Here is a 26,976-nt window from a genome sequence, read left to right as displayed (position 1 = left end):
TATTATTTATTGTGACTTCACCCACTTTCATAATGACTTGGTGAATCTCGTTTGTGGTAGATGTTGATACGAGAGCCACTTCTTCGATATTTCTCCTGACGTATGTTGCCGTGCCATAATGTCTGTGGTGTGTGGCGCCTATTAGGTCATAGCCAGATAATATGCCCCTTTATCTTAGCTGCTCGTCATCTTCAGTATGGGTCTCCTGAATTGCGACTATGTCAATGTCGTTCTTTGTTAAAACTTTATGCAAGTACATGCATTTGGCTCTACTTATGCCTTCAATACTCAGGTGGCAGACTCGAATCAGCGATCCGAGTTCTCTAGTCAAAGGGTTTGTTTTGCGAGAATTCATCGTGATTTGCCGTGACCAGGAGATCAACTAAGGATTATCTGGTCGCCTGTACTTTGCTAGTTCATTTAGCGTTACCCAGGGTGCACGTGTAGTATTCTACTACGGACGCGAACTAGCTTTACACCCTTCGTGTCCTCTGAGGTGCTGGAAGTAGTGGATAGAAAGCTGTTTTGGACACGTTGTATATGCAAATAATTTATGTCCTTATTACGTCGGTGAGTTGCTTGCCCTTTGTGTCACAGGTGGTGCTAATTTCATTAATTTCGCCACCGGTCTTCGCAGAGGCTACGGGAGGAACCGACCCTCTGTGGCAAGCAGTTACGTAGTCGCGCCCGCCCACCGTAGCGGGCGTTGTTTACTAGCCCGACGCCTTCCTGTACTTGGAGGCGGGAGCGTGTTGACTGGTTTCTTACGGCTTGCAGTCTGGGAAACCGTGCCTTTGGTGTACACGTGGAAGAGTTACCTTTTGCTTCCAGTACCTCAGAGTGGGTAATGAGAACGACTTATGTTGTTGGTGGCTCAGGCCGAAAGTGGTTCATTTGCTAAAGGTGTATATGCATTTCTTTCCCATAATTCTGTAAACATGTTTAGGTGGTTGTGTTTTTTTTAAGTCAATTGAATTGTTGTTCAGAGGTTACTATGTATGGACATTAACTTATGCAGACATTTAATAGCAAGGATGTGTATTGAATTCTGATTTCAAGTTGTGTTGATTATGTGGGGAAATTGCTTTGAACAGACATTTAATTAATTAGTAAACAACTGAGTTGAGTGAGTTGAAGTTTATTGTGTTCCTAAACATATTAACGATTATTTTTAGTAGTTCACTTATGCAGTTAGGCGATTGTTTCCTTTTAAAAGTATCATCAATGTTATTAATAAAGAAGTGTGTTGTAAAAAAAAAATACAGTGAATGAAGTGCCTCAAATCCCTTTGGTCCACACCTTCCGTCATTCACCGTTGGGTGGTATTAACAAACCGTGAAACCCCATTTCACGAAGGACTGTTTCTGCAGCTTCCCACCAGAGCAGCAAACTGCAAACTAATGTGCGCAGGTGATATTCAGCGACAGTGTGTTCTTACTGAAACCTGTTTGGTAGGTACTCAGAGAACGCACAGGATGTCACGACTGTGGATGGGGCCATAAACAGTTGCTGTGAGTTGCACAATCAAACACACAACTTTATTTTTCTAAGAACCACTTATTTGCACATTACTTTGAAAGATCACAATTACATAATACGGCTGGAGGCCTAGTTAAAGAAAACTTGAGATGCTTTCTGGGCTGAAGGCCTGGATTAGAAATCAAAAGCAATTAAAAATAGAAGGTAAAATTTAAAAAAAAACATGCAATTGAAAACAATTTGCAGCTGAAGACCTACACTACACGTCTGAAGGACAACTATAATTAAAACGCATTAATAAACAATTTTTTCTAACCAAGATATTCATTTTTAAACTAACAACTGAACAGCCAAAAGCCTAATTAATGGTTTTGTGTTAGCAGAAGAGCCAACACCGCGTTACGAGTGGAGGCCGAAATGCACGCGTTTTAGCTCACGCAGGCTGGCGTGAGGAGGGAAGAACTATACTGACGTGAGGTCTGGAACGTGACAAGGAATGAGAATTCAGAAAGCGGACGTAATTAGTTTCATACGTAACTTTAATCCATTAATGATGAACGTCGCTCTTGACGGTAGATGATTCACAATATTATCTGTTCAGAATACATTCTTGAACATAGTAAGTATAGTAACAATAAGGCGCCTTGCTAGGTCGTAGCAAACGACGTAGCTGAAGGCTATGCTAAACTGTCGTCTCTGCTAGCGATGGTTCACTGTCTACATACGCTCTCATTTGAAAAGTCGGCTGTACAAGTGGGGCGAGTGCTAGGGAATCTCTCTAGACAAGACCTGCCGTGTGGCGGCGCTCGGTCTGCAATCACTGATAGTGGCGACACGCGGGTCCCACGTCTACTAACGGACCGCGGCCGATTTAAAGGCTACCACCTAGCAAGTGTGGTGTCTGGCGGTGACACCACAACTTGAGATGCTTTCTGGGCTGAAGGCCTGGCTTTGAAATCAAAAGCAATTAAAAATAGAAGGTAAAATTAAAAAAAAAAACATGCAATTGAAAACAATTTGCAGCTGAAGGCCTACACAACACGTCTGAAGGACTAATAAATTTTTTTCTAACCAAGAAATTCATTTTTAAACTAACAACTGAACAGCTAAAAGCCTAATTAATCGAATATTAACTTATTGCACAGTTGAAGGCCACAAATAAATTTGAAACAACGGCTGAAGGCCTGAACACCAAGTCTGACAAACAATCTAAAATAAACCCCTTCCTTCTTATAAAAAAATTCTCCTTTAAAGGATACACAGGGCTGAAGGCCTTATTAAAAGGGTTTCACGTAAATCCTCGGCTGAAGGCCACACAGGCCGGCCGTAGTGGCCGTGCGGTTCTAGGCGCTACAGTCTGGAACCGAGCGACCTCTCCGGTCGCGGGTTCGAATCCTGCCTCGGGCATGGATGTGTGTGATGTCCTTAGGTTAGTTAGGTTTAATTAGTTATAAGTTCTAGGGGACTGATGACCACAGATGTTAATTCCCATAGCGCTCAGAGCCATTTATGAAGGCCACACATAACAGATAGAACAACTAACGGCTTAGGGCCTGGATTACAAACAATTTCAGATAGGCACGTTGGCATTGAGGATGCGCTGGTAGCTAAATCTAGCGGATTTTTTTCTGAAACTCTAGACCATGCCGATTACATCTAGCGCTTTTTCAGTTACCTAGTGACATTTGTCTCAATGTTATTACTAGTTAAAATCGGTACATTCTTTTTGGGACACCCTGTATTACCTGACCACCATTGACATCGCAAAAAAGAAGAATGGCAGGTCCCGTACGTTGTGTGGTATAGGCTTGAGCGGTAATTGATCGCCGCTGCACCCGACCCGGATTGCGAATTTTGGGGCTGGGAATTGAAGTGCAAAGCACGCTCCAGCGGATAACGAATGTGGTTCGTAATAATAATAACGGTGAGATGCGATCGCCGGTTTCTTGTAACAGGGAACCAGCAGCGTGCGGCCGCTTAATGGCAGGCTGGCGTGTAACCGTGCCGCTACAACGTGCTTTATCGGCGCCTTTGCCGTTTAAATACCGACGTACACGTGCTGTTACACTCGACGGAGCAACGACCTGGACGATGACTCCACCCTGTTCAGTTAGCCCTAGTCACTGCTTCCAGCGTTAAGCGTTTTTACTCCACCACTGTTACTTAAAAGCCCCAAACGTCAGGAAGGAAGTGAGACATTGTGTGATATGCACCATAAATTGTAAGTAGGAAGCGAGATACAAATTATTGTAATAAAATAGTGACAATGCAATTTTGTCTTATAATGACATGGTTGGAGACCGTGGCTGTTATTTGATGACAAATGTTGATGGTGTTGAGACGGCAACCAGCCACAAATTTATTTTCAATTCCTCTATTCAAAAGCTACCGTTACCGGTTTCGAATCATTACGATTCATCTTCAGAGCTTCCATTAGAACATGTGGTGCGTTTTTTAACAGATTAATTGTCGTAAAATATAAATAATACATAATTATAAGCACGCCACACAGATGGTTGCGTTACAGATTTGCATTGGATGTGACTTACGTAATGTCGGTTTGGAGTGTTTGTTTTCATATTTTTCGTCCAACAGACGTGAATACAATAGTGACAACGCTTTGACCATTTTATACGTTTCTAAGGAGCACATCCACAGTACTTGGAGAACGGGCTCGAACATTTAAGAACGGCCTTCATAAGAAATGGCTACCCTGACAAGCAGTTAAATAGGGCAGTACACCATAAAATTTCTGGAGATATTAATCAAAAATAAAGAACTAAAGCGAAAATTTACCTTCCATTTGTAAAAACTATAACAGATCGCATCAGCGAAGTACTCGAAGAAGACAGTATTGATACGATATTTACACTGCATAGAAGCTACGTCCGCCGCGTGCCATAGCAGGAGTAGATGATATGCTTGCGGCCAAGTGCATATCATCATCATCATAATCATCATCATCATCATCCAATTCAATCATTAAATGACGTAACCTCTTCGAGTCGCGGATTCAGGTAGACTTTCAGCAGTCCTCTCCAAGTGGAATGGTCTTCGGCAGTTCTCTGCTAGGTGCTACCAGCGATCTTCATGATATTTTTGTCCCTTGTGTCCGGTGGTCTTCCTCTAGGCTTCCGATACTCTCTCGGACTCCACTCTAATATTAGCTTCGTCCATCTGCTGTCTTTTCTTTTCGCGATGTGACCAGCCCACTTTTTAAAAATTAGTTCTTAAGTGCACTTCTCTTAGAGAACAAGGCAAGCTTAGAGAAGTGCACATAAGAAATACAAAAGAAAAACCTGCATCAAGGGTCACTAGAGCATTTGTCGCCTAGCCAGCAGTAGCAGATCATGAACTCTCTCTAAGCATTAATCCCGACACGCGGGGTCTGTACTGGTTAATCGGATGTGCCATGTTAATTTTAAGGGGTGGCCGGATGCCCTTCCTGTCGCCACACCGTACCCCCCCCCCCCCTCCCAGGGAGGAATTAGTGTACCCCAACTGTCTGCGTCTAGTGTAATCCATGTAATAGTGCGAATGTGGTCAGATGTATGTGAGCCGTGTAAGTGAGGCGGAACATAGGGAACAGCCCGGTATTCACCTCGTGGGATGTGGAACACCGCCTAAAAATCACGTCCATGTTGGCCGGCACACCGGCCTTCGTCGTTAATCCGCCGGGCGGATTCGATCCGGGGCTGGCGCAACGCCTTAGCGCTCGCGACTACCATGGCGGGTCAGTAGCTGATCATGCACTAGGGCTGGCTGGCAAACCACCAAATTCGTTTCTCTGACACTGTGGTTTTAGCAATATTTAATAATTGCCAGACTAGGATTACACAGAGCCCATAGAAATTCAATAGCACCATAGCAGTTTCAACAGAAAAGATTGAAATTAGACCAGTTGTGGGTCCTTGTGCTAAATCAAACAGCGCCAACCCTTGCCCTCTTCACGCTCCACAGCATACGTCGACGCGTCTTCGCGACCTTAGTCAGGAGTGTGACGACGTCATCACCGCCACTGTGTGGATACATATACACTGAGGTGACGAAAGCCGTGGGATACCTCGTAATGTCGTGTCGGACCTCCTTTTGGCCGTCGTAGTTCAGCAGATCAACGTGGCGTGGACTCAGCAATCGTTGGAAGTCCCCTGCAGAAATATTGAACCATGCTACCTCTATAGCCGTCCGTAATTGCGAAAGTTTTGAAGGTGCAGGATTTTGTGCACGAACTCAAGTCTCGATTAGGTCCCACATATGAAGGGCTTATTTCAATAGTGGTAAAAGTTCTTTACCTCCACTTTTCTGCCTATAATGCTTCTGAAATTAATGGTTCAAATGGCTCTGAGCACTATGGGACTCAACTACTGAGGTCATTAGTCCCCTAGAACTTAGAACTAGTTAAACATAACTAACCTAAGGACATCACAAACATCCATGCCCGAAGCAGGATTCGAACCTGCGACCGTAAAGGTCTTGCGGTTTCAGACTGCAGCGGCTTTAACTGCACGGCCACTTCGGCCGGCTGAAATTAATGATCCAAACAAACAGAAAGAAAGGTTCTTCTCTAACAAGAAGCCATATGCTTGAATATTTCTGGTATCTTCACTGCAAATTTTTCGCGCTCATTTAACTTTAGGACTCTGTATCTCAAAATAAACAGAAATGTACTTGTACCACTATTGAAATAAGCCCTTCATATGGGCGATTGGATTCATGTCGAGTGATCTTAATGTTGAAGTCATTCGCTCGAATTATCCAGAATGTTCCTCAAACCAATTGCGAACATTCGTGCCCAGTTGACACACCGCATTGTCGTTGAGACCTGGTTGGTAGGTACTCAGAGAGCGCACAGGATAAGGTTATGGTTGTGGATGGGGCCGTAAACAGTTACTGTGAGTTGCACAATCAAACACACAACTTTATTTTTCTAAGATGCAAAAAATGCTTTAACCATGGCGGCACCCGAACGATGTACAAACTCAGCCGTATCGCAAATTATTCTACTCTTGGCCTGAATGCCAATAAACATGTTTTTGACAACAGATAAATCGTTCCGTTTTCCCGTTACTACGACAGCGACTGCAGTGTCCCGCCCGCGCCACTTCCCTCCCTCCCCCTCTCCCCCCTCTCCCCCCTCTCCCTCCCCCTCTCCCTCCCCCTCTCCCTCCCCCTCTCCCTCCCCCTCTCCCTCCCCCTCTCCCTCCCCCTCTCCCTCCCCCTCCCTCCCCTCCTCCTCCCTCCCCCCTCCCCTCCCCTCCCCCTCTCCCTCCCTCCTCCCCCTCCCTCCTCCCTCTCCCCCTCTCCCTCCCCCTCTCCCTCTCCCTTCCTCACCCTCTCCCTCCCTCACCCTCTCCCTCCCTCCTCCTCCCCCTCCCCTCCCCTCCCCCCTCTCCCTCCCCCCTCTCCCTCCCTCACTCCCTCCCTCCCTCCCGACACGCTTTATAGTCCCCCCGCTGCTAGTACTGCCACCTACCGTCTGTGAGCGATTATTGGACGTCGAAGTCGAAATCAGGCGGTGATCACATTAATGTGAATGGATCTTGTAGGGGGTGTTCAAAAAGTCTCTCCGCGGTGCCGTATGATTTTAGCCGCGCGTGCCATGTACCGCAGTGAATATACCGAAATGAAACTCAGTGAAATACAAGTTATTAATTTACTAAATATTCATTTTTACTTACAAATTTTCGCATTGAATGTTGAAAGTGTCCACCCTATTGTTGAATACACAATTCAATTCGTCTGATCATGTTTCCAAACACAAGCTGTAACATTTCTTCTGTAACAGAAACAGTGAAAGTGGATATTGCAGTTTTCATATCATCGATGGATCTTGGACGATTTTTTATAGACAGTTGCTTTCGCTGCACCCCAGAAGAAAAGGTCAGGCGTTAATGTAAAGGCCAAAGCCCATGTGAAATTATGCGGTCACCAAAAACATCAGCAAGCAGTGACATTGAAACGCGAGTTGTATGCACGGTTGCACCATCTTGTTGAAAATAACCGTTCAGTATTTGACTTAACGCAAGTTCTACTATGAATGGGTACAGAATATCACTGCAGTATCGTTGTGCGTTTATTGTTTCGTTGAAAAATATGGGACGCACAATCCTACGTCTAGAAATTGCGATCCAAACTCCTACCTGCACAGAATGAAGTGGTTCCTCATGAATACACAATGGATTTGCAGTATTCAACATACGAGAATTTTGCGAGTCCATGTACCCGCATAAATGAAACCGCTCCTCATCAGTGAAAAAGGTTTCATTAAGAATATTCCTTCCATTTTGTTGAATGAAATTTTTGAACCATTGACAATAATGTTGTCTCTTGCCATGATCAGTATTTTTCAGTTCTTGCACGACTGTCACTTTGTATGGGAAAAGTTCTAATTTTTTCCTTACAGCTGTGTGGGCGAGTTTTCTTACTGACTTGTTCGGTCTCGTGGACATTTTATCGGAAATAGCTAGGACGACCACTTCTCGCTGCATCTGTCACTGAACCAGTACTTCGAAATTTGTTAAATCTCGCACAGTATCGCGATGTGGGAGAGTTGTCTCCGGGAAAACTGAATTAAATGTTCGAGGAACTGAAACTGTGTATTTACCGTCACCTTTGAACACTTGTTCGACTAAAAACACACGTTCTTCAATGGTTAGCAGTTTAACAGTGACAGAAACGAAACAAACGGACAAAGGAACTAAACTTAAACGTTCACGTCAGCACGTAACGGGTCCGAAGCTCGTGGTCTTGGGTTAGCGTTCTCGCTTCGCGCGCAGGGGTTCCCGAGTTCGATTCCCGGCGGTGTCAGGGATTTTCTCTGCCCCGTGATGACTGGGTGTTGTGTGTATTTCATCATCATTGACTCGCAAGTCGCCGAGGTGGCGTAAGCTAAAAAGGACTTGCAATTTCGGCGGCCAACAGTGCCGTACGATCATTTCATTTCAGCACGTAACGACACAGACCAACAATACTACTGACGCTGGCTGAGATAAACGAAACAGTGGAATGTTGTGAGAGTCCACTTGAAGGGAAATAACCCAGGCAGGCGAACAATCATACGGCACTGCGGAGAGACTTTTTGAACACTCCGTACTTCGCGACACGAAACACACAGCTATTTCAAAAGCGAGATTAAATTTTACAAACTTGGTTCGTTCTTGTTTGATAAACGTGTGGATATGAGATAGCGAATTTGACAAACAAGTTTGATCGTGAAGAAGGGCCCCACGGCACGGGGAGAGGAGGCTGGGCCGAGGCGCGTGCTGCTTAGACCGCAGACAGCTGTGAGTGGGACGCTTCCGGCGGCCGAGTAACGGGAACTCCACAGACACAGGCACCCAGCACAGCCCACAACACACTCTGCATACGCGGCCAAGGCGCCGCCGCCGCCTCTGCGGGCTTTCGCAACTATTTTTTAACTCCAACTGCGGCCTTATCTGACGGCGCCTTCCGCTGCCGCGATGCAACGCGCAGCAAGGTCGCAGCCGGCACCCACCGAGACGTACGTGTCTGATAAGCCAGCCACCGTGCTGCCACCTAGCAGCAGCTCTGAAAAACACTGCGCTGCGCAAACTCTGCGGATGCTTACACGCATTGATAAGAACCTGCAGGTATAATGAGGGGAGGTGGCGCCACAGACACAACACTGTAAGTTGCTTTGCAGCCGGCGCCGCCGTATTAGTAGCCCCTAAACATTAGCACACTACTGTTAACAAGTGCTACTTGTTTGTTTTAAATGGTAAACATTACAGTACTTCGTGAATGACAGTGTATCAGGAAGGCATTTCCAGGTGTTCAAATGGCTCTGACAAGGGAACCTTCCCATCGCACCCCCCTCATATTTAGTAATAAGCTGGCACAGTGGATAGGCCTTGAAAAACTGAACACAGATCAATTGAGAAAACAGGAAGAAGTTGTGTGGAACTATGAAAAAAATAAGCAAAATATACAAACTGAGTAGTCCATGTGCAAGATAGGCAACATCAAGGATATGGTGAGCTCAGGAGCGCCGTGGTCCCGTGGTTAGCGTGAGCAGCTGCGGAGTGAGAGGTTCTTGGTTCAAGTCTTACCTCGGGTGAAATAATTTATTCTTTATTTTCGCAAAGTTGTGACCTGTCCGTTCGTTCATTGACGTCTCTGTTCACTGTAGTAAGTTTAGTGTCTGTGTTTTGCGACCGCACCGCAAAACCGTGCGATGAGTAGACGAAAGGACGTGGCTATCCAATGGGAACCGAAAACTTTTGATCGTAAGGTCATAGGTCAACCGATTCCTCGACAGGAAAACACGTCTGATGTATTCTATACCAGACTGGTGAAGGCATATGCGTCACATGACAGGAAAATGTTGTCGACTCACCTAACTTGTACACTTGGCGAATGGGTAAAAAGATTCTTCTACCTTGCCCGATTTAGGTTTTCTTGTGGATGTGATAATCACTCCCAAAAAAGTGATGAAAACATAAGAGTTTGTCACATAAACTGCAACAAATAATGCAACAGTTTCGCAGTCGCACAGTTTTCCTTGTGCTCTGTCAAAACATATGTTTTTAACGTTTTCAATTTTTTCCGCGTGTAGACCGACAAATCCTGCATATGTCCAAGCAAATCTGAACATGTCCTGGAATTTTGGAGAGCGAAGTTGATTTTGTGTAAGTGCTTGAACTTTGATAATTGTCTGAAAATAAAAAAATTAAAATTTTCGCTGCCGGGAAGACTTGAACCAAGGACCTCTCGTTCTGCAGCTGCTTACGCTAACCACGGGACCACGGCGTTCCTGAGTCAATATCCACATTTATATTGCATATGTTGCACATGGACTACTCAGTTTGTATATTTTGCTTATTTTTTTCATAGTTCCACACAATTTCTTCCTGTTTTCTCGATTAATCTGTGTACAGTTTTTCAAGGCCTATCCACTGTGCCACCTTATAACTAAATCTGAGGGGGGTGCGATGGGGAGGTTCCCTTTTGAGCACCATGGGACTTAACATCTGAGGTCATCAGTCCCCTAGAACTCAGAACTACTTAAACCTAACTAACCTAAGGACATCACACACATCCATGCCCTAGGCAGGATTCGAACCTGCGACCGTAGCTGTCGCGCGGTTCCAGACTGAAGCGCCTAGAACCGCTCGACCGTGACCGGCCGGCTTTCCAGGTGTTTTTCTGGTCTTAAAGGTGTGTTTTGCCTCTTTAATGCCACTTTCTCATTCTTACTCGTTCCGAATAACACAGAAGCGAAGTATATTACGGAAAAGGTTGCCTTCGCAATTCGCCGGCCGAAGTGGCCGTGCGGTTAAAGGCGCTGCAGTCTGGAACCGCAAGACCGCTACGGTCGCAGGTTCGAATCCTGCCTCGGGCATGGATATTTGTGATGTCCTTAGGTTTAACTAGTTCTAAGTTCTAGGGGACTAATGACCTCAGCAGTTGAGTCCCATAGTGCTCAGAGCCATTTGAACCATTTGAACCTTCGCAATTCAACAATTTCCTCAATACGGAATGACGAAACTGATTCGCGAGGACGACGGTTCAAACCCACGTCCGGCCATTCTGATTGAGGTTTTCCGTCTGGACGGTTTGCAATATTTCCTTCTCTCAGCGTTGAACTAGAACGCTCTTAGAGTTGTATTGATAGGAAATCTAAAGTAAGTTACAGTAATAAAACTACAGTAAAATTAACCAGCGCAACTGAAATTAGTATATATAAAAGAAAATATCGCTTGAACGAGCCCACTTACTAACGGAATGTGATTCCTTTACATTTTAGACTAAATCAAAACGATTAGTACACCTGTAAATGATGCGATCTTGGATTTTTCATAAAAATACTTCCAACAGAAGCTTAAGTTAGGAGCTACTAACATGGCGGACGTCGGCTTCAAGTCTGTGACGTCACGACAGATCATCTTATTATACCTGCATGGATAAGATGATTAGACTATATGGTCTGTGTTGTTGTTGTTTTCAGCCTGAAGAGTGATTTGATGCAGCCTTCGACGCTGCTGTTATCCTAAGCAAGCCACACCATCTCCAAATAACTATTGCAGCCCACACCAATTTGAACCCGCTTACTCTTTTCGTACATTCATACCCCCTTCCATTCCACCACCGCCCTCTCACGCATTATCAAATTCGTGATTATTTGATTCCTTGGGATGTATTCTGTTCGTTCTTTTAGTTCTAACATCAATTTCTTTTTCTCCAATTCGATTCAGTACCTCGATCTACCTATCTAACCTTCAGCATTCTGCTGTATCACCACGTTTCAAAAGCTTCTTCTTATATGAACTGCCTGTCGCCCACGTTCATTACCGTACAAGCCTATACTCAAGATAGATATGCTATTTATATTACGAGTAGGTGTTAGTAAAATCGTGTTTTTCCCGGCTGTTTTTCTCTTGCTTTAGCCAGCCTGTATTTTATATGCTCTACTTCGGCCACCATCTGCCCAAATAGCAGAACTCGTCTATTACTTTTAGTATCTCATAGCCTAATCTAATTTCTTCTGCATCGCCTCATTTAATTCGGCTGCACTCCATAATCCTTATTCTCTTCTGTCTTTTTCAAGACACTGTCTATTACAAAGAAATATGGTAGTGTAATATCGGCCTAACGGTACCTCAGTTACCACCGCGCGACGTGCATTCTGCTGTCATTTCAATATTGCGCCCCGCGGTCGTGTTCCTGGCCGGAAGTCGGTTGTTTCATGCATAAATAACTTAAGGGAAACTACTGATTTGTATGACACGCGTGCTGCTTTAATTATGTGTACAGACAGTCCATAAATTCTGAGAATCTAGAATCTCGACGATTTTTGCCTGTTGTCGACGTTAATGCTCGCAAGATATAGGTGCCACGGAGACCAAGACTCCCGAGAATGTTTTAATTCCAAGTTTGAAGTCTTACAACAAGTGACAAAAGAAATATTTTGTTGACGAAATAATTCTCGGGTGAACAGCCTTGACTGTGCATAGGACTCAATATTTCGGCAGCTGATGATGGCAACGTGGTCGATTGTCGAAATATTGTGTCCTATGTATACTCATACCAGACTGTTCACCCGAGATTTATTTCGTCATAAAATATGCCTAGAGAAATTGAAGAATAACAAATATTTTGTTGGTGTGATACAATTAGAGATTTACTATCTCCTGGCTTTTATCCTTTACTTGTACTGTGAAACCTTGCTTTTTGCTCAATTTCATGATTGTAGGAGAACGGGAAGTACCCTATAGATGTCGATGAGTGCGTTTGCGAGAATCATAAAATATGACATAAATGGCCGTATCTTTTAATTGCATGAACTTAGAAGCTTCAATTTTTAACACCGCCAAGGGACCGTACAGCTTACTAATTGACCAAACGTTCAACTTGATACATGTACCCGTTCCAGAGAAAAAGAGTTTTTAGCAATCCGACGGACGAACAGACAAACAAGGACAACAAGGTGATTCTGCAAGGGTTCCGTTTTTGCCGATTGAGGTATGGAAAACAAAGAAAAAAAACCTTGGGTTTCTACGAACAGCTAGGCCAACCCCAAAACATTGACATTGTTGTAAGGCTTTCTAGTCTACGATCTCATCAGCATTCTGTCCGCAAAAATGCATCTGCTGTTGGGTTTTCTGCTCGTTTTGTGAGACGAATCCTTCATGAAGAACGAAAATTTCGTGCGTACAAAGTGGCTGTGGGGCAGTCATTTAATTCACGCGATTTCGTTGCTCGAGGAAATCCACGTGAGGCGCTTCTTGACATGCTTTAGGACTCACTTGTTTCTTCAGTAATGAGGCTCACTTCCACCTTTCGGTATCTGTAAATAAGGACAACAAGCGCTGCTGGAGCGCGATACTCCCAGTCAACTTCATCAGCGTCCCCCACATTCACAACGTGTAACTGTTTGGTGTGCACTATCGCGAGTTGGAATAACTAGTCCGTGTTTTATTGAAGAAAACGAACGGGTAGTTTCGGTGACCTCTGACCACTATGTCGACACGATTCAGGGTTTTTTCGTGTCATCACTGAACCAGACAGATGTTCGAGATGTACTGTTCCAGCGTGTGTCAGTGAGTGTTTAGCGGCAACATTCAGGACGCTTCAATTTCATAAAGGAGCGATCGACATTGGCCAGCACGGTCGCCAGAAAATGCTCCATGCGACTATTTCTTATGGGCCTCCCTAAAATAATTTCTGTACAACGATCGCCCTAGAACTCTGCTTCACCTGAAGAAAAACATTAGTCGCGCAGTCAACATCGTACCCGTCGATATGCTGAAAAGATCAGAACGATACTTCAGTGCCGGTCGGGGTGGCCGAGCGGTTCTAGGCGCTACAGTCTGGAACCGCGCGACCGCTACAGTCGCAGGTTCGAATCCTGCCTCGGGCATGGATGTGTGTGATGTCAGGTTAGTTAGGTTTAAGTAGTTCTAAGTTCTAGGGGACTGATGACCACAGAAGTTAAGTCCCATAGTGCTCAGAGCCATTTGAACCATTTAATACTTCAGTGTTCGATTAACGCAGCGTATTGAGAATAATGGACGCACTGTGCGAGGCATCATCTTCAAATCTGTATAAAGATAAGGTTTAAACGTTGCATTTGATGCTATTCAAACAATTAAATATAAATCTACATTACTTATTTAAAAAATTGAAGTCTTATGTAAAAGGGTTGCTCTGCCCCACCCTGTACATTCATAATAATGAAATTTTTCTTCTTTGCTATGCTTCGTGTTGTTGGAGTTTTAATGATGTGCGCTGTACTTTCGACAAACAGTCTCAGAACAGTGCTCGTGTAAAGTTTTTGTGTAGAGACTGGTGTGTGAAGGCGAGCTGGCCGACTGAGAGTGGTGGTGTTGTGTGTTGACAGGGCCGGCGACGCAGCGAGCAATGGCCTGCTGGAGGAGTACCTGCCCGAGCGGCCGTCCAGGGCGGCGGCTCCAGGCGTGGGTCAGCTCCAGCTCCAGCAGGCTGCGCAGGGGGCGGCGCCGCCCACGCAGCTGGGGGCGGCGGGGGGCGGCAGGGGCGGCGACGGACACGCCGCCACCAGCAGCGCCGGCTCTCTCGACAGGGTGAGTCCCACACCAGAATGGATTTCGCTCTGCAGCGGAGTGTGCACTGATTTCCAACTTCCCAGCAGATTAAAACTGTATGCCCGACCGGAATTCGAATCTAGGACGTCTGTCTTTCGTGGTCAAGTCCTCAGCCGACTATGCTGTTACAGCTTTACTTCCGTCTGTATCTCATCTCTTACCTCCCACCCGCGCGGGGTAACCACGTGGTCTGGAGCGCCTTGTCACGGTTCGTGCTGCTCCCTCCGTCGGAGGTTCGAGTCCTCCCTCGGGCGTGTGTGTGTGTGTGTGTGTGTGTGTGTGTGTGTGTGTGTGTGTTTTGCCCTTAGCGTAACTTAGTTTAGGTTAAGTAGTATGTAAGACTAGGGACCTACGACCTCAGCAATTCGGTCCCATAGGAACATATGACAAATTTCAAAACTTTTCTTACCTCCCAAACTTCACAGAAGTTCTCCTGCATACCTTGCAGGACTATCACTGTTGACCCTAGATTCGAGTCGCGGTCCGAGACACGATTAAAATCTTTCAGGCGGTTTCAGACCATCTGATGTATTTTTTCTTCCATCTTTTGTCATCAATGTTGTGGCTGGTTGGATGTGGCCCGCCACTAATTTGTCTCCTGTTTCAACCTCTTCCACCCTAGATCGTCTACATCTAGCTCTAGTATCACGCAAACGAGTCTCTGATGTCTTAACACATGTGCTATCGTCCTGGCCCGTATTAATATTTACCACGTATTCCCGTCTTCGCCAATTCTGCGGAGGACACAGCACGGATCCATTAGGCAGAGGGAAAGGGGGGGGGGGCGGGAGGAAGGCTGGCTGTCATGCATGTCATGACCACCTGACTGATGTTTCTACATCATTCCCATTACATTAACGTATTATATACTTTCTTTTTCTTCTTCTCAGACGGGCGAACCAAGGACCAGGTGCCAGTTTCAGTTCCTTAGTCGTCGTTCTTTTCTTTTCTTCCAGTATACTCTTTCGTCTGTTCGCTATGTTTTTTTTTCCTGTCTTCTGACCACTTCAGACAAGATTTTCTCACACTCCTACTGTGTTCTTCCTTATTCAGTACTTTTCTCCAAATACTTCTTTCAATTGTTTCTTCATCTTTTATATTATCTTTAACTGAATCCTTTTGTTTTCCTTTGTGGATCCATCTTGTTTCTGACACACATATTCGGAGGTCTTTTTGGTCAATATCCTGTCTTGCAGTCGATTCAATTTATTCTATACAAATGCCCAAAAATACCAGTCTTCTTTTTCTCATTAATTCTGATTTGTTTTCTGTGTCTCGATAAATTTCATCCTTACTTCGTAATTTTCAACCTTCCATAGTTTTTCCGGAGCCTAATGTTTTCCTAATGATTCACCTTTCTAATGTTTACAATTTACGTAAGTTATACTTCAATGCTAGACATTCGTTTGCATATAAACATGTTCGATTCACTATTGTATTGCAGAACCTTATTTTTGCAGTTTAGACATGGGTTTTTTACTGTTAAAGTATTTAGTTATAATCAAGCTCTTCCCGTTATATGAATAATTTCTTCTACAGCAGCTTTACGCAGGCCAATTTTTTTGGATTATCTCCCGAAGATATTAATGTTTTTAACCTTCTCTATCTAACCATTATCGGTGTTCGGAAATTTCGGCGCCTTTTTAATTCTTGTTAAAAAAAATTCTGCAGAAATTCTTAAGCCACTCCGACTGACTATTTCTTCTAAATGTTCAAACGTGTGTGAATTCCTAAGGGACCAAACTGCTGCGGTCATCGGTCCCTAGACTTGAACACTACTTAAACTGACTTATGCTAAGAACATCACATACATCCATGCCCGAGGGAGGACTCCAACCTCCGGCGGGTTTCTTCTAAAGTCTTATTATTATTATTATTAATAAAGCCCGAGGCATGTGTTTCACGTTAAATGTGTATTTGGGGAGTGGTGGGGTGAGAGTAGAGCCGGTAGAAGACGGTGACCCACAAAATCAGACTATGGCTCCATGCCTAGGAGGATCAACTGACTACGTTCCAGCTCACTTGATTTATAAGATCCTGCTATAGCAGCACATTTCAAATGCTTCGATTCTCTTCTTTTTCGGATTTCTCAGCAGTCATTGATTCACTTCCGTACAGTGCTGTGCACCAAACGTACAGTCCTACCCTGTCCTTTATTGGGCAGTGCTCAATCATAGTCTCAAAACTGAAACTGAGGACGAGAGGAACAGACAGCAGTATTGTCTTACTCCTTTCCTTAAGTCAGTCCAATTGATACTTCGCTCCCCCCCCCCCCCCCTCTCTCTCTCTCTCTCTCTCTCTCTCTCTCTCTCTCTCTCTCTCTCTCTCTCTCTCTATGCATTTGCAGTCTACCCTCGTTTCGCTCAGTATAGTTGTAATCTTATGCCAAATCACGATCGACTGCCTGTTAGTTGACGTAATTATTTGAGAGCACTTACTCTCGTCAAATTGTTTACTACTAATTAATGCCATAACTATATCTTTCTCTGTGCAATTTACTTACGGATATATATATATATATTTTTCATCCATATTTTTCAGTGTTTACGGTTGTATGTATCGCGTATTTTCCTAATTTAACCATTTTACTTCGAAATCCAAATTGTCTTACGCCCGCCCTACGTTTCCTCGTCAGTGCTGTGGAACGGTTGCTCTGATGCGCATGGCGATCTAGCACCATATTCAAAGCGTTTCTCAGTAATCTGTTTCATTGCATATAATCAATCGACGGTGGCTCTACCTCTTCAAAATCCACATTGGTATCCTCTATTGTTGGTGGTTGCTATTGACTGTTATGGTGAAAGTTTTCTAGACTAGCGCAATACCCCTGTCATATAGCTTTATCTCATTTGTTGTGCAGCGAATGTCAATGCCTCTAAAGCGCGAAAGAAAATAAATAATTTGTTTTAATGTAATAAATGTAAACTGGAAGAAAAGTTTAGCAAATCAAATGAAAACAGGAAAATTTATCGTCCAATCAAGCAGATTCTCAAAAGATACCACTCGAAACCAGTTGTCGATTATGAAAGAAGAGAAAGAGATAAAAAACGACGGACAAAACATTTGTAGTACTTACTGAGTCAAGAAGAAAGGGGGAGGGGAACAGCTGTGTGCAGAAGATAGAGAAAAGAGGGAACAAAAACCCTATGTGTAACCATACGGGACCCAGAAATACGAAGAGAATTAGCCAAAGAAGAAATAGACGACTTAAAAGAAACAAAAGACTGGGCGAGATGAAATAACAGATGCATTCATAAAACACTCGGGTACTAATTTTTTGTTTTCACACTTTTCCATCTCCAAATTGACGACTCCCTGATGCCTCTGGGATGTCTTATCGGTGGATCTCCTGTTTTGGTCTAATTGTGATAAAAAAAATTTCTCCCGAAGTCGTTTCAGTAGCGCGTTATTAGTATTATTAATTAGACATCTCATTAACACCGTAAGCTGCAAGAAAATATTTGATAGCCGTATCAGTTTCAGAGTACAGAGCTCATCCTCAGTGACATATATTATGCACGTCTATCAAATCTACATCTACATCTACATTGATACTCCGCAAGCCACCCAACGGTGTGTGGCGGAGGGCACTTTGCGTGCCACTGTCATTACCTCCCTTTCCTGTTCCAGTCGCGTATGGTTCGCGGAAAGAACGACTGTCTGAAAGCCCCCGTTCGCGCTCTAATCTCTCTAATTTTACATTCGTGATCTCCTCGGGAGGTATAAGTAGGGGGAAGCAATATATTCGATACCTCATCCAGAAACGCACCCTCTCGAAACCTGGCGAGCAAGCTACACCGCGATGCAGAGCGCCTCTCTTGCAGAGTCTGCCACTTGAGTTTATTAACATCTCCGTAACGCTATCACGGTTACCAAATAACCCGGTGACGAAACGCGCCGCTCTTCTTTGGATCTTCTCTATCTCCTCCGTCAACCTGACCTGGTACGGATCCCACACTGATGAGCAATACTCAAGTATAGGTCGAACGAGTGTTTTGTAAGCCACCTCCTTTGTTGATGGACTACATTTTCTAAGCACTCTCCCAATGAATCTCAACCTGGTACCCGCCTTACCAACAATTAATTTTATATGATCATTCCACTTCAAATCGTTCCGTACGCATACTCCCAGATATTTTACAGAAGTAACTGCTACCAGTGTTTGTTCCGCTATCATATAATCATACAATAAAGGATCCTTCTTTCTATGTATTCGCAATACATTACATTTGTCTATGTTAAGGGTCAGTTGCCACTCCCTGCACCAAGTGCCTATCCGCTGCAGATCTTCCTGTATTTCGCTACAATTTTCTAATGCAGCAACTTCTCTGTATACTACAGCATCATCCGCGAAAAGCCGCATGGAACTTCCGACACTATCTACCAAGTCATTTATATATATTGTGAAAAGCAATGGTCCCATAACACTCCCCTGTGGCACGCCAGAGGTTACTTTAACGTCTGTAGACGTCTCTCCATTGATAACAACATGCTGTGTTCTGTTTGCTAAAAACTCTTCAATGCAGCCACACAGCTGGTCTGATATTCCGTAGGCTCTTACTTTGTTTATCAGGCGACAGTGCGGAACTGTATCGAACGCCTTCCGGAAGTCAAGAAAAATAGCATCTACCTGGGAGCCTGTATCTAATATTTTCTGGGTCTCATGAACAAATAAGGCGAGTTGGGTCTCACACGATCGCTGTTTCCGGAATCCATGTTGATTCCTACATAGTAGATTCTGGGTTTCCAGAAATGAAATGATACGCGAGCAAAAAACATGTTCTAAAATTCTACAAGAGATCGACGTAAGAGATATAGGTCTATAGTTTTGCGCATCTGCTCGACGACCCTTCTTGAAGACTGGGACTATCTGTGCTCTTTTCCAATCATTTGGAACCCTCCGTTCCTCTAGAGACTTGCGGTACACGGCTGTTAGAAGGGGGGCAAGTTCTTTCGCGTACTCTGTGTAGAATCGAATTGGTATCCCGTCAGGTCCAGTGGACTTTCCTCTATTGAGTGATCCAGTTGCTTTTCTATTCCTTGGACACTTATTTCGATGTCAGCCATTTTTTCGTTTGTGCGAGGATTTAGAGAAGGAACTGCAGTGCGGTCTTCCTCTGTGAAACAGCTTTGGAAAAAGGTGTTTAGTATTTCAGCTTTACGCGTGTCATCCTCTGTTTCAATGCCATCATCATCCCGTAGTGTCTGGATATGCTGTTTCGAGCCACTTACTGATTTAACGTAAGACCAGAACTTCCTAGGATTTTCTGTCAAGTCGGTACATAGAATTTTACTTTCGAATTCAATGAACGCTTCACGCATAGCCCTCCTTACGCTAACTTTGACATCGTTTAGCTTCTGTTTGTCTGAGAGGTTTTGGCTGCGTTTAAACTTGGAGTGGAGCTCTCTTTGCTTTCGCAGTAGTTTCCCAACTTTGTTGTTGTACCACGGTGGGTTTTTCCCGTCCCTCACAGTTTTACTCGGCACGTACCTGTCTAAAACGCATTTTACGATTGCCTTGAACTTTTTCCATAAACACTCAACATTGTCAGTGTCGGAACAGAAATTTTCGTTTTGATCTGTTAGGTAGTCTGAAATCTGCCTTCTATTACTCTTGCTAAACAGATAAACCTTCCTCCCTTTTTTTATATTCCTATTAACTTCCATATTCAGGGATGCTGCAACGGCCTTATGATCACTGATTCCCTGTTCTGTACATACAGAGTCGAAAAGTTCGGGTCTGTTTGTTATCAGTAGGTCCAAGATGTTATCTCCACGAGTCGGTTCTCTGTTTAATTGCTCGAGGTAATTTTCGGATAGTGCACTCAGTATAATGTCACTCGATGCTCTGTCCCTACCACCCGTCCTAAACATCTGAGTGTCCCAGTCTATATCTGGTAAATTGAAATCTCCACCTAAGACTATAACATGCTGAGAAAATTTATGTGAAATGTATTCCAAATTTTCTCTCAGTTGTTCTGCCACTAATGCTGCTGAGTCGGGAGGTCGGTAAAAGGAGCCAATTATTAACCTAGTTCGGTTGTTTAGTGCGTGTCAATTGTAAATTCTCTGTGATATCAAAATCGATGTTAATCTCGCAGTACACAGGTCGTTTGTACATGTTACTGCATTGTCTGCAGTGCCACATTGCTAAAGTTTTTTTTCCCTGCGTCGTCTGAACTGTTTATAGTCCATGCTTCACTTGAACACAAGACTACACTCAAAGAAATAGCTACAGAACAGATTTCTGAATACCTAAAATTTCCAGTCGGTGTTAACAAACGTCTGAAGCACATTTTTATTGAAAACGGTGCGTCCAGTTTTCTTCCGGTAAAAAATGCGTTTTAACTAAACTAAGAAAATGTGAATATAATCGTGAACACTAGATTTCTGTAAGCTGCTGGAAAAAATAAAGCAAAGAGCTCCAGAAACTCACATGGAAACTGGGAAGAATATACTACCGAGGAAAAGAGCTCTCGAAGCTGAACATTTGTTCTTTAAATCGTTTTTTTGTATTTTAGCCTTTTTTGACGCCGTCACAAAGCTCTTCCTGATTATTTGAATGACGCTTAATGGAAAAAAATAAAGTTCGTAGAATAATGGCACAGTGTAGGAGAAAACTTTTTCTTACACCTTTAACTTCGAATAAACTTGAAAAAATTAGTAAAAAATGACAGTTTTCAGTCTCATTTCAAAATTATCGCCATCATGATGTAAGAACATTAATGCCAGCCTTTGTATCTTTGCATCTGCGGACGACATGCATGCTTTGAGAATTCTGTTGTCACCAATAACTGTCCCACCCCAGATTCTTTAAAGAATCGACCTGCCGTGTATAAAACTGGTTGCATATGATCGGGAATTTGCGTTCCGGCTTAAGAAAAACTAGTTTTTCAGTATCTCGGTGTTTGTCAAATCTCTTGAATTATTTGTCGTACAGTTATTCGCAGGTGCATTCAGTGGTATATGTGGCTACTGCGTGCAAAATGTGTTGCGAATATAGCTAGTATTAAAGAAATAATAAATTAAAACATCAAGCCTAATACTGAAATTATGCTCCATGAAAAGCGAAAAATAATTATTTTTTCTTTAATTATTTTATGTGGGGTGTAGCTAGAAAAAAATTCTGTAAGGTTTTTAAGTTGTGTGTAACGTATGTTGGAAGTCGCTAAGTTCTATCGTTCTCAAATTCTCTGTAGTTATAACCTGGGTAATTGGCACGCGTCCGCAGCTCGTGGTCGTGCGGTAGCGTTCTCGCTTTCCGCGCCCGAGTTCCCGGGTTCGATTCCCGGCGGGGTCAGGGATTTTCTCTGCCTCGTGATGACTGGGTGTTGTGTGATGTCCTTAGGTTAGTTAGGTTTAAGTAGTTCTAAGTTCTAGGGGCCTGATGACCATAGATGTTAAGTCCCATAGTACTCAGAGCCATTTGAACCATTTTTGAATTGGCACGCCTAATTTTAATATCTGCGCGTTATGGCCTCGCGGTTATAGGCGCCATGTTACGGATTGCGTGGCCCCTCCCTCCGGAAGTTCGAGTCCTCCTCCTGGCATGGGTGTGTGTGTTGTTCTTAGCATAAGTTAGTTTAAGTAGTGCGTAAGTCTAGGGACACATGACCTCGGCAGTTTGGTCCCTTAGGAATACACACACATTTGAACATTTTTTAATTTTAATATTTGAGTTAAACCTGTAACGCAATAGGTTAGCATTTTGAGTTTTTAAATTCTGTCAATAATTATATGAAGAAGTAAAAAAAAAAAAGTTCTGTTGCCCCAAAAGACGTTAGGTAGGCAACATGCAACCGGGACCGTCTTACCTGTTTCATAATACAGATATGATATCGCGTGTTTGGTGTGTACAAGAATGACATAATCTTCTCCAGTACAACCTGGTGACTTTGTTGGCCAAGAAACGAGCCCTCCTCTACCAAACCATCGCCAGGATTATATCGACTTTACGTGCGCCAAGCTACCAACAAAAAATATGCTGGGCACCCACTTCCCTGCAATCAATTTAACGTTTGTGCCACTAGAGAGACATGTGTTAGCATCTCCGGCTGTGCGTCTAAGAGAAATTGAGAGTACCGCTCACAATTCAATTGTTCATAAAATAAAGGCTTGATAATTTTGTCGTGGATGAGTTTAAACCAGTTGTATACGCTCCAGACATAAATTTTGATTCAGGTCAAAAGGCGATTCGTGTATGCAATTTCTTCGCTTAATATGAACATCTTGAGCACTTCACACCGCATAATTAGTCAGGGGTAGTACTAACCAGAGAAGTGCGTGACATCGAATAGCGAGAATCGCACAAATATGTCCATCTAGTACACTACTGGGCATTAAAATTGCTACACCAACAAGAAATGCAGATGATAACCGATATTCATTGGACAAATGTATTATACTAAAACTAACATGTGATTACATTTTCGCGCAATTTGGGTACATAGATCCTGAGAAATCAGTACCCAGAACAACCACCTCTGGCCGTAATAACGGCCTTGATACGCCTGGACGTTGAGTCAAACAGAGCTTGGATGGCATGTACAGGTACAGCCGCCCATGCAGCTTCAACACGATACCACAGTTCATCAAGGATGGTGACTGGCGTATTGTGACGAGCCAGTTGCTCGGCTACCATTGACCAGACGTTTTCAATTGGTGAGAGACCTGGAGAATGTGCTGGCCAGGGCAGCAGTCGAACATTTTCTGTATCCAGAAAGGTCCGTACAGGACCTGGAACATGCGGTCGTGCATTATCCTGCTGAAATGTAGGGTTTCGCAGGGATCGAATGAAGGGTAGGGCCACGGGTCGTAGCACATCTGAAATGTAACGTCCACTGTTCAAAGCGCCGTCAATGCGAACAAGAGGTGACCGAGACGTGTAACCAATGGCACCCATACTATCACGCCGGGAGATACGCGTGTATGGCGATGACGAATACACGCTTCCAATGTGCGTTCACCGCGATGTCGCCAAACACGGATGCGACCATCACGATGCTGTAAACAGAACCTGGATTCATCCGAAAAAATGACGTTTTGCCATTCGTGCACCCATGTTCGTCGTTGAGCACACCATCGCAGGCGCTCCTGTCTGTGATGCTTCGTCAAGGGTAACCGCAGCCACGGTCTCCGAGCTGACAGTCCATGCTGCTGCAAACGACGTCGAACTGTTCGTGCTGATGGTTGTCGTCTTGCAAACGTCCCCATCTGTTGACTCAGTGATCGAGACGTGGCTGCACGATCCGTTACAGCCGTGCGGATAAGATGCCTGTCATCTCGACTGGTAATGATACGAGGCCGTTAGGATCCAGCACGGCGTTTCGTATTACCCTCCTGGACCCACCGATTCCATATTCTGCTAACAGTCATTGGATCTCGACCAACACGAGCAGTAATGTCGCGATACGATAAAGCGCAATCGCGATAGGCTACAATCCGACCTTTATCAAAGTCGGAAACGTGATGGTACGCATTTTTCTTCCTTACACGAGGCATCAAAACAACGTTTCACCAGGCAACGCCGGTCAACTGCTGTTTGTGTATGAGAAATCGATTGGAAACTTTCCTCATGTTAGCACGTTGTAGGTGTCACCACCGGCACCAACCTTGTGTGAATACTCTGAAAAGCTAATCATTTGCATGTCACAGCATCTTCCTCCTGTCGGTTAAATTTCGCGTCTGTAGCACCTCATCTTCGTGGTGTATCAATTTAAATGGTCAGTACTGTATTTTAACCGTGGCTTTTCCAACAGCCAAAAGAAGGCACAACAGCGGGGGAGGATCTGGTCGGTAACGCCACATTGCACAACTGGTACTAACTCCGGCATCTCCAAAGGGTCAGAAAGTCCACGTAGCCAATATCCACCCACACTGCGATGATCACCTGGAACAAATTGCAGCGCACCAACTGGTACGTAGTAATGGCCTTGAAATAAAACGCAGAGTCTCTCGGTTGTTATTGACGGGAAGCATTTACATGTTTTGATTTATTTGCGCATTGTTAGTGTACATAATTTCCTGTTGAGCCAACATTTGTGTAGCAACCCGAACAGCCGCGCCAGGCTACTCGTGCAGCGAGTCCCTTTGAAACAGCTGATTGGTGCGTTAGCCTTTTGTAATTACGCGAGCAGCAAATTATGCCGTCAGTAATTTATAATGCGACGTTAATTTAACGGCGCCGCTGTTCGCAAACGAATGACGTCGCTTGTGTGACGCAGTGGGAAAAAGCGCCTCTGGACGAGGCTACTGTGTTTTCCATTGTATTGTTATAATGAATCATGGCAAAATAAAAAAAAGGCATGGAAACTGAAGACATTTTCTCTTGACAATTTACCCAACATAAAAAGTCTCCTGCTGTGTGTGCAAAAAACTCGGTGAAGTACAGAAGCCAAACCAAGTAAAAGTGAGCTCGTCTTCAGACAAGGTTGTCCTTCAAAGGAGCAAAAAATTGGCAAAGTTTGGATATTTTTTGCGACAGTGAAAAGAATGCGAAGAATCTGTTTGGGGATTATGGTTTATCATAATTTGAACTTTATTTTATTGTCGATAAAAAAGGCAAAATGGCCCGTCATTATAGTTTGATCAAGGGCCTGCGAGTTTGAAATACGCAGACTGCGTGCAGTTAGCCCCTCAGGAGGTATCTGAAATCAAAAATGGATAACATCTCACCGATACTACATTATATTTATGGGATCTTATACCTAACCACGATGAAAAAAACCTTAAATTTAACGATATGGTGCTAACTCGAACTTTGGGTTCGATTTTTGGATGTTTGTTGCACTCTTTATGGCTTCACAAAAAAATTTAATACCAACAAATTTCGTATATTATAGGCATAAGCTCCCAAGAAAAGTGTTACTTTTTCGGGGTCAAGGGTAGAAGTTAATACTTTGAACGGTTTTTATTTTATGCTGCACGCAGTTTTAAAAAATTTTTTCCTGGAGAAAAACCTGTATAGTTTAGGTAAAGCTATTATATGTATTCTTAGTTCAATTTACATGGAAACTACATGTTGTTACATATTTTTGACGTGCTGAACACAAATCAGAAATTAGATTTTCAAAATTAATAATTGCTAATTCAATATGACGGACCAAAAAACATGTTTTTACCAATTTTGACCAAAATCTGACTGGTCGTAAGTTATGATTGTGTAGCTGATTCGTTAGAGCACTTGCCCGCGAAAGCAAAGGTCCCGACTTCGAGTCCCGGTCCGGCACACAGTTTTAATGTGCCAGGGAGTTTCAACATATTATCCTTAATAAAAGTGCGAGGTGAGTTCTGGAGCAATTTCACACATAACCGGATTTTCTATTGAAAAGTAGAAGTGCTCGACGGAACACGTATTCGGCCAGGCAATCCACGAAATATTTGGTGCACAGCAGTAAAATTTATTATTGTGCTTGTCACAAGCATTTAGCTAGGATCCTGGCTAATCACACCCTCGGAAAAAAGCATCAAAAAATATTGACGACCGTATTAAATGTGAAAGCTTAGCTTTTTTTGTAGCCCTACTGTATGTGTATCAATCTAAACCTTCAACTTTTGGTATTAGTGTGTGTTCGCGCTACTTAACAATGATGCTGCTATTGGCTGACTACATCTCGAGTCCTATACTTTGAATATCTGCTGTCATTGGCTGGCGAGATCACGTGACATGAGCTATGATTGGCTGACAAAAGCGCATCGCGCAACGCAATCTCGATTTCAGTGCTTCGGTAGTCATTGTGCTGTACTTGGTGAAATTCGTATGCATGCTTTAGTAATACAAAAATATGCAGTGTAGACATTTCCATCAATGGTTTTTTTCAAACCGCTTTATTTTTGCTGGCTTTCATTTCCTAAAGTGCCGGCAAGCTCTACGCTGGTGGATAAAACCATTTCCATTCAAATGACTGAGGGTGGAAAGTATATTGTCACTTAACACGAAAAAAATTTGTGTGCATCAGGGATACAGTGTGTTTTCACCCGGGTAAAAGTGTATTTTTAACTGAGAAATCCGGTTTTTTTTTTCTTGTCCGTGTGTACACACTGTCAATGGAAAGGAGCCCTTGATGATGAAGGGCAACAGAGAAATCAGCTGAATTATCCACCATCTGACGAAATCAGCATCGCTAACAGTGTTCTAAAGTCACAGATATCGACTTAATCTCTGGTAGCATATGAAAATTCCGTGACTCTGTGACGTCTCAATAACTAACGTCCTACCCAAATCATCTCCCGGCTATGACATCACGGAGGAGGAAGTCATCGGCAGCTCGAGACTGAGTCTGACGCATTAAGAATGACCGTGAGTAAGTGCATTCTCATATCGCACTATACTCTACTTCATCACTGAGCTGCGCTATAATTTTTTTCTCTGTGTACCGGCGTGCTACGGTAAGAGGAATGAAGGAAGATTGGGTTT

General features: G+C 43.7%; 1 protein-coding gene across 4 annotated transcripts in view; it reads left to right on the top strand.

Annotated features, from left to right (window-relative positions):
* Positions 1-26,976, top strand: part of LOC126424745 (protein sprint) — a 551,880-nt gene that overhangs the window by 392,518 nt on the left and 132,386 nt on the right. For all 4 annotated transcript variants that reach the window (XM_050087464.1, XM_050087463.1, XM_050087465.1 and 1 more), the window contains one exon: positions 14,339-14,540. In XM_050087464.1, the coding sequence (XP_049943421.1) occupies positions 14,339-14,540 (202 nt within the window). The remainder of the gene's footprint in view (positions 1-14,338; positions 14,541-26,976) is intronic.

Source organism: Schistocerca serialis, chromosome 10 (assembly GCF_023864345.2).
Source record: "Schistocerca serialis cubense isolate TAMUIC-IGC-003099 chromosome 10, iqSchSeri2.2, whole genome shotgun sequence".
Lineage (NCBI taxonomy): Eukaryota > Metazoa > Arthropoda > Insecta > Orthoptera > Acrididae > Schistocerca > Schistocerca serialis.
The sequence above is the reverse complement of the archived record's forward strand: the minus strand, read 5'-3'. Positions and strand labels throughout refer to the sequence as shown.